Source organism: Oncorhynchus nerka, linkage group LG4, assembly GCF_034236695.1.
Source record: "Oncorhynchus nerka isolate Pitt River linkage group LG4, Oner_Uvic_2.0, whole genome shotgun sequence".
NCBI classification, from domain to species: domain Eukaryota; kingdom Metazoa; phylum Chordata; class Actinopteri; order Salmoniformes; family Salmonidae; genus Oncorhynchus; species Oncorhynchus nerka.
In genome coordinates, this window is record NC_088399.1 from 62,342,144 (window position 1) to 62,358,258 (window position 16,115).

The following is a 16,115-nucleotide window of genomic DNA, read 5'->3' on the forward strand; positions in this document are numbered from 1 at the left end:
TTATTTGGACCTTGAGAGTGAGTGAGGTAAAGGTCCTGGTGGTTGTCTCTTCAGGATCTCCTGCGGGTTCCTGGGGGCCTTCTTCGTCTGGCTGAACCGCCAGGTGGTGCTGTTCATGAGGAAACCCAATGCCATGACACGCTTCCTCACCAGACAGTGAGTTACAGGGATTGGGGAGGTATTTTGATGAGACACTTGAGAAAAATGCACAGCTGAATTGGAGAGGATCAGGCTAGGGACATGGATGGGAATATAAATCGAATAGAATCATTCATTGTCCTCCTCCAAATAAATGATTGTTGCTGACTGGTAGATTTGACAAAAACAGACAGAGAATCAAACCATCACCCAGACAATGAACGATCCGTCTAGAAGCAATCTGTGGTCCCTGAAAAATCAATTAGTTACACACACTCGCTCTAATACAAATGAATGATTTAACTGCTGCACATATTTACACTGTAGATTATGGACGGGAACACTGAAATTAGACCAACAGAGAGCAGGACGGGGTAATTATATTGTCAGCTTTGAAAGTGTTAAATTGGTGCTTGTTCTTAGGCCTGTCCTACAGGGAGACAGACAGGGGTTATCTTCTAGGAGGAGAAGCAGGACATTTTTGAAGAGGGTATTGTGGCATAGGGTGCAGTTATTTCGAAAAGGTTATACGGAAAAGTATTACAAAATATTAAAAGTATCAGAAAGTATTCACACTCTTTTGTTGTGTTACAAAGTGGGATTAAAATGGAGTTGTCATTTTTTTGTCAATGATCTACACAAAATACTCTGTCAAATTGGAAGAACATATATATATATATATATATATATATATATATATATATATATTTAAAGTTTTTGGGGAGAATAAAACACTAATATATTTTGATTAGATACGTATACATCCCCCTGAGTCAATACATGTGAGAATCACCTTTGGCAGCGATTACAGCTGAGACTCTTTCTGGGTAAATCTGTAAGAACTTTGCACACCTGGATTGTACAATATTTGCCCATTATTCCTCAAGCTCTGTCAAGTTGTTTGTTAATTATTGCTAGACAGCCATTTTCAAGTCTTGCCATAGATTTAAGGTGATTTAAGTCTAAACTGTAAATAGGCCACTTAGGAACATTCAACGTCGTCTTGGTAAGTGTTTGTCCTGCTCTGTGTTCAGGCTGGAAAGCAGTCTGAACCAGGTTTTCCAGGTTTGCCTGTGCTTAGCTCTAGTCCTTTTCTTTTTATCCGAAAAAATTATGTTGCCGATGACAAGCATACCAACACCATGCAGCCAACACCATGCTTGAAAATATGAAGTGGTAGTCAGTGATGTGTTGTGTTGGATTTGCCCCAAACATAATGCTTTGTATTCAGAATAAAAGTTCATTTCTTCACCACATTTTTTGCAGTATTACTTTAGTGCCTTATTGCATGTTCTGGAATATTTTTTATTCTGGACAGGCTTCCTTCTTTTCACTTTGTCATTTAGGTTAGTATTGTGGAGTAACTAAAATGTCGTTGATCCATCCTCAGTTTTCTCCTATTACAACCATCTAACTCTGGAACTGGTTTAAAATCACCATTGGCCTCATGGGGAAATCCCTGAGCGGTTTCCTTCCTACCCGTCAACTGAGTTAGGAAGGACGGCTGTATCTTTGTAGTGATTCCAAAGTGAGATTAATAACTTCAACATGCTCAAAGGGATATTCAATATCTGACTTGTTAAAAAACATTTTTACTCCTGAAGATATTTAGGCTTGCCATAACAACGGGGTTGAATACTTATTGACTCAAGACATTTCAGCCTTTTATTTTTTATTCATTTGTAAACATTTCTCAAAACATCATTTGTAGATCAGTGACAATCTAAATGTAATCCATTTTAAATTCAGGCTGTAACACAATGAAATGTGTAAAAAGTCAAGGTGTGTGAATACTTTCTGAAGGCCCTGTAGATCCTATTTAGCAGATCATTTTATCCAAAACGATTTACAGTCACGCGTGCATACATTTTACAGACGGGTGGTCCCGGAAATCAAATCCACTATCCTGGCGTTGCAGGCGCCCTCTACCAACTGAGCTACAAAGAACCACAGGGATATAGGGTTGTAAACGCAGAGTTGAAAGTAGAAAGAGAATGGCTGTTTTTAATCCTTATTCTCTCACCAGCCGACTGATTTTCCCCGGTGTTGTGACCTTAGTGATCGCCACCTTGACCTTTCCCCCTGGATTTGGACAGTTCATGGCTGGAGAGGTCAGATTTCAAATCCAATTCTGTTTGCCTATTTGTTGTTGTTGTCTGTCACTATGTTAAAATGACTCTGAGGAAGACCCTGTTTATCGGGACTTGAAAACACTTCGGTAACACTTTATAACACTTTCATGAATAAGCATAAATTATTATGAAGTGTTACAAATATTGTTATGCTTGGCTAAAATGCGACTTATCTACTATTCTCAATCATGAACATTTTAACTGCAGAGACACATTCATAGGATCATCTAAAGAGTACGACTATTTACCAAAATGTGTGGATTGTTAGCTCTCCGCGTAGTTTCAACCCAAAACATCTAAGTGGTGACTTTGAATCTGCGTTAAACTCATTGGATTTTAATACAGTCATCAACGTAAGTGCGTTTTTATTTATTTTTTATTTAACCAAAATCCAATCACATGGTGTCATTTTCTCACGTTGAATTCAAGTTAGTTGACAACTCAACCAGGTGTAAATCGAAGCTAGACGTTGCCCTGCCGTCTGTGCCTAGTGGGCTGGCTGCCAGTACCAGTATGTTTCTGCTTTCATGAGAATTCCACCAGGAGTTGGCACCCAGGCTAACACTGGACTGGGTAGAATCTAGATGGTCAATATTAGCTAGATATTCATTGAAGAGGCCTCTTTGCCCAGCTATGTAGAAACAGCCCAGGTTAACCATGTGTTTTGAGACCCCTTTAAAATAGCCTCCTTAGTTAGTGCCGAATGAGGTGTGTTTTTAAATCAGCCAGAAACACCTGTGTGTGGGTGACGTCTTCACCCTCAAGCTACAATGTTTAACACCTTTTTAAGATCTGACTTGTGCCCCGTTTCTACGGTGCTAAAATGCAGAGGTATTTCTGAAACCGACCATTCTGCTCACAGTACAGTATTGGAATTTATTTCAAAACCTCTGTTTTGGCAATATATTGAATAGGCCTATGGGTTGACATATGTGATGCACACAAAACAATCTTCATCTGCAGTATTTTGAACAAGTTCTGACTACAGCACAGTTGGGTTTTGTAAAAATATCACTCTATATATTTTAAACTATTCAATACACGGTTTAAAACAATTTATCCCAAACTCTTTTAACACCGAGACTTTTTAACAAAATGTTTAATTAAAACCTTTTTAACAGTACTTGCCATTACTTTTCCCTCATCCTTCCCCTTCTTTCATGCCGCATACAGCTGATGCCCAGAGAATGCATCAACTCACTGTTCGACAACTTCACCTGGACTAAAATCTGGGGCTCCCCCCTTCCCCCCGGCCTGGGGCGCTCCTCTGCCTGGCTGCACCCCGACGTCAGCGTCTTCGTCATCCTCCTCCTCTTCTTCGTCATGAAGGTACCCTTCCTCATTCCCCTGCTCCGTTTGTTTTCCCTTCTCCTCCACCCCGTAGTGTTTCTCCGTAAAGTCACACATTGCACATAGCGTCACTCAATGACAATGACAGACTCCTGGTTGAGTCACTCATCTCAGTAGAATAAGAATCTCCTACAGAGAAGAACCCTGTAGTGGAGATGTAATCCTCAACACACCATCAGTATCACACTTGACATAGTTGCCGAGAGATTTCCACTGTGTGTACTGGAGGAGAAGAGTGCAATACTGTGAGTGTTAGCGTCAGTATGTTTAGTGTTTCCCATTGAGAATAAATAGATTTGTATCTCATCGCAATGGTATTGTTGGATTGAAGAACTGTCATGGAATAGAGTGGGTCGGGAATGTAGTCTGTTATGTGAAAAATACCTTTCAAGGCAAATCATTCGTCTACACTATGGTGGAAGTACTAAGATGCGTTAATTCTGCTCAGTTAGTCATTTGATTCCACCCATGTCTCAGTTTTGGATGTCTGCTGTTTCGACGACGATGCCCATCCCTTCTGGAGCCTTCATGCCCGTCTTCATACTCGGTAAACAGAAGCACAACGTCATGTCATTAGTCTAAACATGAACACAATTTCCATATCAGTTTTAAATATTTTGTCTCATGGAAATTGACATTATCGTTCGGTGGTGAAATAATCTGATCGAGCGATCCAATGTAGGCCTACAGTACATGACTATGGTATAAAGCATCATGGATAATCATGAAGTAGAGCATTCTGGGTCGTTTTTAAATCAGTGTATTTTCAAGGATGAGATGTCATATATAAAGAGTGGAAAATCATTAGTGATCCACAGAGATAGATGAGTGCTTAGAAGAAGGTCAAATTAACATTGAGTGGTCGCAGGAGGGAGGATAAATGTCTGATAGCCAACATAATAGCAACGTAAACATGACATTCCACCTCCCATATCCCCCATCATCTCTTTCTCCCCAGGAGCCTCTTTCGGCCGACTGGTAGGGGAGATCATGGCTACCCTCTTCCCCCACGGGATTCTGTTTGATGGAATCTTGTACCGCATCATCCCAGGAGGGTACGCTGTCATTGGTCAGTCTCCCTTTCCACCTCCTCCTCTCCCTCTCTCTGTCAGTGCCTGCCCGTCATCCGCCTTTGGTGTGATAGTGAAATGTCACTGTCTGTTCTCTCTCTCCTGTCCTCCGCTGTCTCGGTGGCCCATAAACCTATACGCTACCATTAATCTCCTTCATCTTCCCTCTCTCGCCCTACACATCCTCCCCGTCCTCCCCTCTTTACCGCCGCTCCTTTAATTCCATCCCCCTTTTCCCTTTCTTCCTTCGCTATTCCCACGTGCCGTTCTGTACATCAATCATCCCCCTGCTTTTCAGCCCCGAGTCCCTGATGTTTCTCCTCCTCATCCCTTGTTCTTTACCCCATGCCTCGTCTTTTCTTTCCCCCTGACATCCCTCCTTGTCCCTCGACTGTGCATGCCGCGTTGCCTCTTCCCATTAATCACTCCCATTGTTTTCCCATCCACCCATCACCCCCCCTTTTCATATCTCCCTCTCCTGTGCATCATCCAGCTACACATCCCTTCCACCTGAAAATGATTTATTTCTCCCCTTTTTTCTTTCTTTCTTTCTCTCCCTCCCCATCCCTCTCTGCCTTCCTCTGTCTTCCATTTCTCCCTGCCTCCCCCTTTCCTTGCTCTTCTCCCTCTTCTCTCCCAGGAGCGGCTGCACTGACCGGGGCGGTGACCCACACGGTGTCCACGGCGGTGATCTGCTTCGAGCTGACGGGCCAGATCTCCCACATCCTGCCCATGATGGTGGCGGTGATCCTGGCCAACATGGTGGCCCAGGGCTTGCAGCCCTCGCTCTACGACTCAATCATCCAGATCAAGAAACTGCCTTACCTCCCTGAGCTGGGCTTTGGACACATCAGGTGTGCAGAGAGAAGCTGCAACCGAGGTGACATGTTGGCTCTGAGGGACCCAGTTGCATTGAGGGTCCCATGCGAAAACAATGAGTTGTTTGTGTCAATATGGCCTCCTCCGCATGCTTGATTCTTCAACATAGACACACCAGAAGTACACAAGTGTTGAGCATGAATGAATGATTGGCATTTCCTTCTGACTTACAGCCAGTATAACATCTTTGTGGAGGACATCATGGTTAGGAAAGTGAAGTTTCTCTCGTTACAGTCCACCTACAGGGAGTTGATATTTCTCCTGGACTCCATTTCTCTCAAAACAATACCACTAGTGGATTCAACAGGTAAAATGAATGCGTTTTTTGTGAACGTGAGGATACATTTCAATGTCTTCAAATAATTTCTTGAGTGGTTCATCATGTGACACTCTCTTCCCCGTAGATTCTATGATCTTATTGGGCTCCATCGACCGCTCAGAGCTCCACGCTCTCTGTGATTGGTGGCTCTCAGCAGAGAGGCGGATCTTCAGGCAGGAACAGTGTTTACAGGAACAGAACCAGTATGCCAAAGACAGCTGGGAATCCTTTGCCTTTGTGGATGAAGACGACGAGGAGAGTGGAGATAAGGTTTGTCAGACAGAGAGGGTAAATGGTCATAAGGAATCAAAAACACTCTTAGAAAGTCTATCAAATCAAAGTGTATTGGTTGTGCACCCATATTTGCAGATGTTATCGCAGGTGCAGCAAAATAGGGTTCTGAAAGGGTTCTTCTACAGGGACTAGGTTCTACATGGGTCTACATGCAACTTTTTTTCATCCAAGAAGGTTCTTCGGGGGGGGGGGGGGGGGGGGGTTCTAAAATTATTCTTTGTTTGGTGACAAAGTTCTACCTGGAACCAGAAAGTGTTCTTCTATAGGGGCAAGCTGGAATACACTTACTGAAGCGTCATGTGGCAAGGAACTTATTGTATTATGTCATTATTCAAGCTGTGAATGTGATGAATTACTGTTTTGTTCAATTTCCCAGAGCACCCCAGTTCAGGGAGAACGAAATGGCCCCCTGCCGTCCCCTAAACCGCAGGAGCCCTCGTCCAATCACACAGCTCCTGGTGAGTTGAACCATCTCTCTGGAACAATAATTCTATGGGTGCCTGGAAACAGTCCCCTATTATTATTCAGCTTATTGCATATTCATATTATTATACAGCTTTGAATTATTTAGTTATCAATCTCAACATCAAGATACCTTTGTAGAAGACTTTTGACCCTCGTCCATCAAATCTTTTATCATTTGTCCTTTTCAGACAAGGGCCCTCTTCAGTCCGTTAGGAGGACTCTATGGAATATATTCTCCTCCCAAGACAAACCGTCAGAGGGACAGTCACAGGTAGTTTATAACTGTGTGTGTACAGAGTTTCTGATTCTGTACCTGTGCGTGACTGTACGCTAGTGCTAAGTGAATAACCAAAATGTTGGTTGTTTTTCGGTAATTGACCAACTTCAGTTAAACTATAATAATTTAATTTCATTCAGTTTTTTTTCTGTGAGTTCAATGCACATTTTCTCAAGGCCGAATTGTGCGATGTAGTGGGGAGTTTTAGTTTCCCACAGGCCAATATTCTACTTAGATAAGCGCAAGAAAACATGGTAATTAACTACAATTACGATAATCCATTGCGCGCCTACTTGTCCGGTCCATGTGGTAGAGAAGAGATGACTTGGAATTATATAATAAAGTCAACAACAAAAAAACTAATGTAATCTACACTGAATATACAAAACATTAGGAACACCTGTTCTTTCCATGACATGACCAGGTGAATCCAGGTGAAAGCTATGATCCTTTATTGATGTCATTGATGTTAAATCCACTTCAATCAGTGTAGATGAAGGGGAGGAGACAGGTAAAGAAGGATTTTTAAGCCTTGAGACAATTGAGACATGGACTGTGTGTATGTGTGCCATTGAGAGTGAATTGGCCAGACAAAATATGTAAATGCATTTAAACGGGGTATGGTAGTAGGTGCCAGGTGCACCAGTTTGAGTGTGTTAAAACCTCTGCAGGATTGGTGTCCCCCCCCCACGGTACGGTTAATCTAACATAGGCTAATGTGATTAGCATGAGGTTGTAAGTAACAAGAACATTTCCCAGGACATAGATATATCTGATATTGGCAGAAAGCTTAAATTCTTGTCAATCTAACTGCACTGTCCAATTTATGGTAGCTATTACAGTGAAACAATACCATTATATTGTTTGAGGAGAGTGCACAGTTATGAACTTGAAAATGTATTAATAAACCAATTTGGCACATTTGGGCAGTCTTGATACAACATTTTGAACAGATATGGAATGGTTCATTGGATCAGTCAAAAACGTTGCAAATACGCTACAAAATCTAAATTGCGACTGGGCTGGAATAATACATTATGGCCTTTTTTCTTGCATTTCAAAGATGATGGTACAAAAAATATACAATTATAGGTTTTATATTTTACCAGATCTAATGTGTTCTATTCTCCTCCATTAATTTCACATTTCCAAAAACTTCAAAGTGTATCCTTTCAAATGGTATCAAGAATATGCATATCCTTGCTTCAGGTCCTGAGCTACAGGCAGTTAGATTTGGGTATGTCATTTTAGGCGAAAACTGAAAAGATGAGGCAGATCCTTGTTGAGAATTTTTATGAACTACAATGCTGCTGGGTTTTTCACACTCAAGTCTCCCATGTGTATCAAGAATGGTCCACCACCCAAAGAACCTCCAGCCAACATGGGCCAGCATCCCTGTGGAACGCTTTCGACACCTTGTAGAGTCCATGCCCCAACAAATTGAGGCTGTTCTGAGGGCAAAAGGGGGTGCAACTCAATATTAGGAAGATGTTCCTAATGTTTTGTACACTCAGTGAAATGGGCATCACTGCCGTCATGGGACTTTTATTAATTGTTTTATTCTGTGTTGTTACAGCATTCAACCCACATAATGCATAATGCATTTAATGTGAAAAATTATAATAATCGAAAACCTCAATTCATTTTTTCATAATCGAATCAAAACCAAACCAACCTCAAAAAGCACTAATCGCTCAGCACTACTGTATGCACACCAAGGTCTTCCTAATGATCACTAAAGTATTTATGGAGTCAAGAATTTGAACAGCAAATGAATTACTGAGGTAATGAGCCGTTGAGATGTAGATGGCGTCTCTCCTTGGCGGTTCCATTGAAAACCATATTTCAAGGAAATATTCATATTTATCCATTATATTTGCATGGGAGGAATCTTATTACTGGGCTCTGTTCTTTATGTAATCACACTTCTTTATCTAAGTGAGTGTGACAAATTAATTCACAGGACTTGCAAATGGAGATTGTTCAGAGAGGCTCCCTAGTCAAACATATTTCCTCTTAAGTTCTCTCATATGGAAATCAGCTTTATGAAATATGGTTATTATTTGCCTGGTATGGCTTTTCATATTTACCTATTTATACTGCAAATATGAAAAACAATGTATGTTAATGATACAATTCAATCTCTCTATTCAATGGTGATCATAATATTTTGCCACTGATTTGTAGTTTTACAGTTTTCTACTGGATAGGCCAGCCTTTGGCTGGAATTGTACACCCCAAACTTGTGACTATTTCATTCTGAAAAGCCAAATCCATTACTATTTTATACTCAAGGATGCGCTTGTAAGTATTGGGAATTGAATTGGATTCATACGTTTCCTGCTGCATAAATGACTGTCCCATCAATTTTCCCACACGAACCCTTTGTTGTTGTAGTCTTCCACTGGCTAGCACAGCCACTGCTGGGGTTGTGGTTAATGTTGGGGTTGAATTGTGCACCCTAAACTCATCTGAAAAGTTATGTTTCACACACACAACCAGGCTTTAAAAAAAGTATATAGTATATCCACGAATATGCAGCCCACACAAAACATGTTATTCTTGACACTGTACTCAACCAAATACGGTACATAACTCAATATGTTTTGAAAAGTTAAATATGAGTGATTGGAACAGCGACAATCAGCTAGGTTATGGGACGAGGGAAAATGTGTGCATGACGTGAGTCAGAAAGTGTCTTATCTTAAACCCCCCCCCCCCCCCCCGCTATTTTCTCTCATCAGGAGCCTTGCGCCAACCCTCTCCTGTCCGATACGATGACACCAGAAGAGGTAACTGATCTCATTTAGGTCGACTTGTGAGGTCCCAAGAACTTTTACGTCCCCTGATGCAATACCAAATGATTAGAGTTGGCTGCCTTGTACATTTTCAAACACTTTTGTCCTTGTCAAAAGAGTCTGGCCTAGAATGTTGAAACCCATAAGAAGGTTAAAAGGTGTCAACAACCCTAAATCTCTTATGGAGGCAGTTGACGTTGAAGGTTGCGCTTTAGAGGGAATTTAGCCCATTACAGCGTTGTGTTTCTTCAACTTGTGTCTTATTGGCTGGTGCAGATCAAAGAATGGGAGGAGGCTGAGATGGACAAGCCAATGGAAATTGATCAGATCCGAATAGATCCCTCCCCTTTTCAGCTGGTGGAGAGGACCTCGCTACACAAGGTTGGTTTGAAGGGCTGCCAACTCATACCAATTTGGAGATACAGTATATGACATCACAACTGAAATACAACCGATAGTACATTTGCTCAGAACAGAAGCCATAGCAGAATGCTGAACCTAAAGCAGTTAGAAGTGGGGTCTAATTTGACGTCTGACCTTTTATGCCTGTCTCAGACCCACACACTCTTCTCATTACTGGGCCTGAGTCATGCCTATGTAACCAGTATCGGAAAACTGGTGGGTGTAGTGGCACTTAAAGAGGTAAGAAAATGTAATCTTCTAATTTTCACTTTCTTTTATCGCTCTCTCTTTCTATTTTACAGTTTTTACATTCTCTTTTGCTTGAACCTTACAATTTAGTAAGGGTTGAATCGTTATTGCCTTATGAGTCTTACTTATCATGCTTTTTCATGTAATTCAATGTTGTGTTCTTCTGTGTCCCCTCTCTTTCCCTATCCCCACTACCCTATTCTCCCACAGCTCCAGAAGGCCATTGAGGCCTCTACGCATAGCGGGGTCCGGCTACGCCCCCCCCTGGCCAGCTTCCGCAACATCAGACGGAAGTCATCCAAGCCCCAGACAACCTCAGCCCCCGCCTCCCCCACCGCCCCCTCTTCTCCTCTCTCCCCCGCTCCCGTCGTCCCCCACGCCCCTGCACCGCCACCTCCCCCGACACAGGAGGAGGAAGAGATGGCAGTGTGGATCGAGGGCACGAGGCGGGAGGTAGCGGAGGTGAACAGCAGTAGTAGTAGCAGCAGCAGCGGAACAGGGAGCAGCAGTAGCAACAGTAGCCCTTCACTACCCCACTCGTTGCCCCTCTCCCTCCCGCTCACCTCGCCCCTCTCCATTCCCCTCACTGTCGCCCTCTCCGTCCCCCTTGCTGCCTTCTCCACCCCCCTCCCCGCCCTCCGGGCTGCCTCAGAGCAGCAAGTGGAGGAGGAGGAGAGTAATGATGAGGAGTCCATCTAGCCTTATGAGTGCTGTTTTTTATTATAACATGTTTTTGTTTTTTTATATGGTGTGAATTTCTCTTTTAGTCTTTCTCTATCCCTTTATTTTCTCTCTCTCACTATCGAGCTTTCCTTCTCTTTCCTCTCTCGGTGAATGATGTCTGTGAGTCCACGAGGAGAAATAATCTGGGCTCCATAGTAGTACTTGACTTTTTAAGATCATTGTTTTTTAAAAGTTTTTTTTTTAACTTAACCTTTATTTAACCCACCTTTATTTAAACAGGAGACAATGGCTACCGGTGGTGTTTCAATAGCTAAAGATTCAACAAGGCCCACCTTGTGAGGGAGTTCTATGGTCACCATTCTGGATTGATAGATGACAGTGTTAAATCAGACGGACAACAGCCAACTCAGGTGTAATGATGCTAGAGATTTTTTACTTAATAATGCTATGGCTACAAACGGAACAGCCACCATCCATCCCCTTTTGTAATTTAGATTAATCGCTCACTTGAATGAATGATTTTATGAATGATTTTATGATGGTGAATTTTCCTACCCCCTAAAAAAAAATACAAACTGGCGAGTGGTCTTTAGGCATTAGATGGAGGAAAATGGACTGAAACAGGAGGGACTGCCTCAGGAAATAAGAAATGCTCATATTTGTTTTACGTTGCGACACATCGTAAAATGTTACTCTTTGCATGCCCTAATGAACAAAACCCAATGTTCTTCTGACACCATTGAGCACAGAAGAAAAAAGAAACGGTATGACACAGGGTTTTATGTGAAAAGTAGTTGAATTATGAATGAACCTCTTTCTCTCTGGCTCTTTCTTCGCTCTCGCTCTACTTCAAACAGTTTCTCAGGTTGCTCCCTATGTCTTTAAACCTGCAGATTTCGGACAGAGGAATCTTTGCTGTCTGTTAAATGAAAAGGATTTCTATTATATTTGTTCAGTCAGTTTTTTTAATGTCTGAATGTACAGTATGTATGTTTATCTGTCTGTCTTTAGTCGTGTATTTATTTATCTTTTGTAGAGACGATTTTTCTCTGAATGTATAAAACGATGACTAATGTAGCTAATAAAAGGTTAGTAACTTTTCTGCCAAATGATTTATTGTTGTGATTATTCAATGCATATGGATATAGAACAAAAAAAACGAATACAACTATTATACAACTATTACTACAAAAGTGAATGCTTACTTACATTAAATGAACATAGGCTTTTTGAGTAAACGTTTTACTAAGTGACATGCCTGTTAATTTAAAGCAGCAGAGGCATCTTTGTCATATTGATGAATTGGTGAACAAATTGGTGGTTCCCAGCTCCACTCCCACACTCCAGTCTTTTTCTGTCTCTCACTTCCATTGTAATCAACGTTACAGGCAGTTAAACAATGTCCTCCAACAGAACAATTAGTCAGTTATAAAGAAACAGACAGAGGGTAGTGAAGCCTACAGTAAGGCGCCAGTAACGAAACCAGAAAAGCCATAGTGTTTACAGGACTGTAAACGCTCCAGATTTCATAGCATTGTGGGCGAAACTGATGGATTCCAAAATTCGATGAAGAAATGTTGTTCCCTTTTAATACTTTTCAGCTCTGTCAGAATTAATGGGATATTTGAGTTGTCCTTTATCCCTGGTGGATGTGAGTGACCCAGTATACTCTAAATCTTAACCCAGCCTGGCAAGCATACAGAATTGAATTGAGAATGTCTAATAAATTCCAATTAAATTATTGAATTTGAATTGAAGTAGTAAACAGGATACAGAATTGCAATTAAAAAAGTAATTAAAGGAAATGTAATTGAATTCAGTGAAATTCAAATGTGTCTTCAATTCTATATTTGGTGTAGTCTATACAAAAATACATTGTGTACATAACATCAATCATGAAAATATATTTGGCTATTCTAAGCACTAAGGTTAAAAGAGTATTTAAAAAAAAACATTTCTTTAAACTAGGCAAGTCAGTTAAACAATGACCGCCAAACCCTAACGATGCTGGGCCAATTGTGCGCCGCCCTATGGGACTCCCAATCACGGCAGGTTGTGATACAGCCTGGAATCAAACCAGGGTCTGTAGTGACCCTCTAGCATTGAGATGCAGTGCCTTAGACCGCTGCACCACACTTTTCCAGAGAAAAGTGTGACCTGTCAGACTCAATGAAACTCGTGTTTTATGATTGAGTGGAATTTCTTTGAATTGCACTGAATTAAATTCTACTTCCTGTCACTCAAACTCAAGTTCAAATTCTAAATCATGTGGGATGTGGCCAATTCAATTAGAATTTAAACTTATGAGTTGAATGGGAGTCAAAATTCTAAATTGAGCCCAACCCTGGTATACAGTGGCCAAAAAGCATCCCACCAGAGCTTTAAATGGTATATGTGACCAACCACCTCGATTCGGTCTAATGTGGCAAAATTTGAAATTGTGTTTTTTACATTGGATAAAAGTAGAGACTCAGAACTACAAAATGGTATATCATACGCTGAAGTTGAGGAACAATGGGAAAATAATTCTGCTTTGAAAGTTGATAAACTTGTAACCCACACTTTTGAGAAAATGGACCTTGAATGTGCTGGTACACCTACTGGAGATCTATTCTTTATCTGCAACTATTCACCATCGTTCACACCCTCTTAATCCTTAGTACCACCCATCTCTTTAAGGATTCACATGTGAGGCATGTAGCTAACTTGATGGGTCATGTAAACATCTGGCGAATTGGAGACTTGTTTAGACATGTAGCTAGCTAGCAAACAATAAAAACAGATTGTCATAGCTTGCTACCATACATGAAATGGTGTAGTATGAATCTGTAGGTAGCTAAATGTCACGACTTCCGCCGAAGTCGACTCCTCTCCTTGTTCGGGCGTCATTCGGCGGTCGACGTCACCGGCTTTCTAGCCATCGCCGCTCCATTTTTCATGTATCCATTTGTTTTGTCTTGTTCCCTGCACACCTGGTTTTCATTCCCCAATCAATTCATATTTATTTATTCCTCTGTTCCCCATCATGTCTTTGTGTAGGATTGTTTTGTGTTACGTGTATTTTGATATTGTGGATATTGTTACGGGCATTATTTTTTGTCTATGTTCCGTGTTTTGGGCACATTTTTCTGTTACTTGTACTGTCATTTTGACCTGAATAAAAAGTGAGCCTGTTCACAACACTCTGCTCTCCTGCACCTGACTTTGCCTCCAATACACAATCCTAACACTAAAGTTAACCAACTAAGTTCAATGTTAGCAAGCTAGCTAACATTAGGCTATAACTAGCAATGCAAATGACTTTCTGAGATACTAATAATATTACTACACAGATCATACACGTAACGTTAGCTAGTGAGCCAGCAAGCTAATGTTCACTTGCTAGCTAACCATACACTTAACTTGCAATGAAAACAACTTTGACTAAATTTGAAACTTATAATATCCAAAAATGTAGCTTAATAATATCTGAAAATGTAACTAGACTCTTAGCCGTATACATGGATGAAAGCTACATGGCAGACTGAAACCCCTTTAAGTAAGAAATCCTGTGTCATTTCCGTTTTGTTTGTACAGCTTGTTTGGCCCGTTGTGTGAAGTCACTCCGGTTCACACTGACCGTGTGCAGAAAGTAGTCCATCACCACTTTTTCCTACTGATCTTTGTCGATTGCGCCTGCTATATTCAGGTCAGCAATGTTGTTGAGAGCAGTAGCAACAGTTTTGCAGTTCTCCGTGGCTAACATATCTTTCAAAAAAACTGTGGTGGCAAGGATTATCTACACATACTAAGCAGCTCATGTTATAGACAGAAGTGTGCTACATGACAGACCAATACGAGCTCATCTATCGGCATGTCCAGCCTATCCATTATCTTAGCCAATCATGGCTAGTGGGAAGGTTCTTGCCTTTTTCCGTTAATTAACCAACTAGGCTTGTAATTTAACAATTATATTAATATTTACAGATGGTATAACAAGTTTGTTATTCAGGCACATGAAAGTTCACATGTTCCAGAAGGCATTTCTGCCCCAAAACACATTTTGATCAACAACAAAAATACATGTTAAAATCCCTCTCTTGTGAAGTAGTGATGTGCGGACATACGCCCAGCTTCCTGAAACAGTCACAAATTATCCCTCATTTTTGTGCGTGTGTGTAATCTCGGAAACCAATAACTAAAATCTTGTGTCAGATGCTCAGTGAAGTTCTGGGGGGGGGGGGGGAATACACTACAACAAGGAGAGGAAGCTCCACCCCCTCTCTCTGCAAGTTTCAGACATGTCTATGGGCCAAATATCCCCTCCCATTCAGAAATATATATCAAATTTTTTTTTTTTTGGGGGGGGGGGGGTTCATTTAGCAGACACTCTTATCCAGAGCAGTTTACAGTAGTGACTGCATACATTTGAGTTGTTTCCCCATACTCGTCCTCTGTGGGAATCAAACCCACAACCCTGGTGTTGCAAGAGCCATGCGTTACTAACTGAGCCACACAGGAGCCTTGTCCAAAATGATCAGTGACAGAAATCTGGACAAAGCCGCTTGTTGGTCGCGTCCCACAGTCTGTTGAAAGACGTTACGGTACCGTTTATGCTACGTGCGTCTGAGATTAGTTTGTGTGTGAAACTATTGAACACCACACACAATACCACTGCCGACAAGAATATGTTTTTCGAGAATATATATTTTTGCATACATACATAAATACATACAAACTGTACATACATACATTTGAACACTCTCACATACACATACATGCAAACACACGCACACACACAGAAACACACACGGATAAATATTACTTTATTTCTTTTTTTGTTTTTATAAAAAATCATAATTACACTACCGGTCAAAAGTTCTATAACACCTAGTCATTCAAGGGTTTTTCTTTATTTGTACTATTTTCTACATTTTAGAATAATAATGAACACATCAAAACTATGAAATAACACATGGAATCGTGCAGGTACCACCAAAGTGTTAAACAAATCAAAATATATTTGAGATTCTTCAATGTAGCCACCCTTTGCCTTGATGACAGCTTTGCTCACTCTTG

General features: G+C 41.1%; 1 protein-coding gene across 2 annotated transcripts in view; it reads left to right on the forward strand.

The window, feature by feature from the left end:
- LOC115128349 (chloride channel protein 1-like) overlaps positions 1–12,166 on the forward strand; it is a 29,193-nt gene extending 17,027 nt beyond the window's left edge. For both annotated transcript variants that reach the window (XM_029658121.2, XM_029658122.2), the window contains exons 10-23: positions 55–156; positions 2,165–2,249; positions 3,444–3,599; positions 4,098–4,167; positions 4,579–4,689; positions 5,331–5,544; positions 5,743–5,876; positions 5,974–6,158; positions 6,559–6,640; positions 6,836–6,918; positions 9,669–9,716; positions 9,999–10,103; positions 10,278–10,364; positions 10,584–12,166. In XM_029658121.2, the coding sequence (XP_029513981.1) occupies positions 55–156; positions 2,165–2,249; positions 3,444–3,599; positions 4,098–4,167; positions 4,579–4,689; positions 5,331–5,544; positions 5,743–5,876; positions 5,974–6,158; positions 6,559–6,640; positions 6,836–6,918; positions 9,669–9,716; positions 9,999–10,103; positions 10,278–10,364; positions 10,584–11,072 (1,951 nt within the window). In that variant the 3' untranslated portion in view covers positions 11,073–12,166. The remainder of the gene's footprint in view (positions 1–54; positions 157–2,164; positions 2,250–3,443; positions 3,600–4,097; positions 4,168–4,578; positions 4,690–5,330; positions 5,545–5,742; positions 5,877–5,973; positions 6,159–6,558; positions 6,641–6,835; positions 6,919–9,668; positions 9,717–9,998; positions 10,104–10,277; positions 10,365–10,583) is intronic.
- Positions 12,167–16,115: the final 3,949 nt, after the last annotated feature.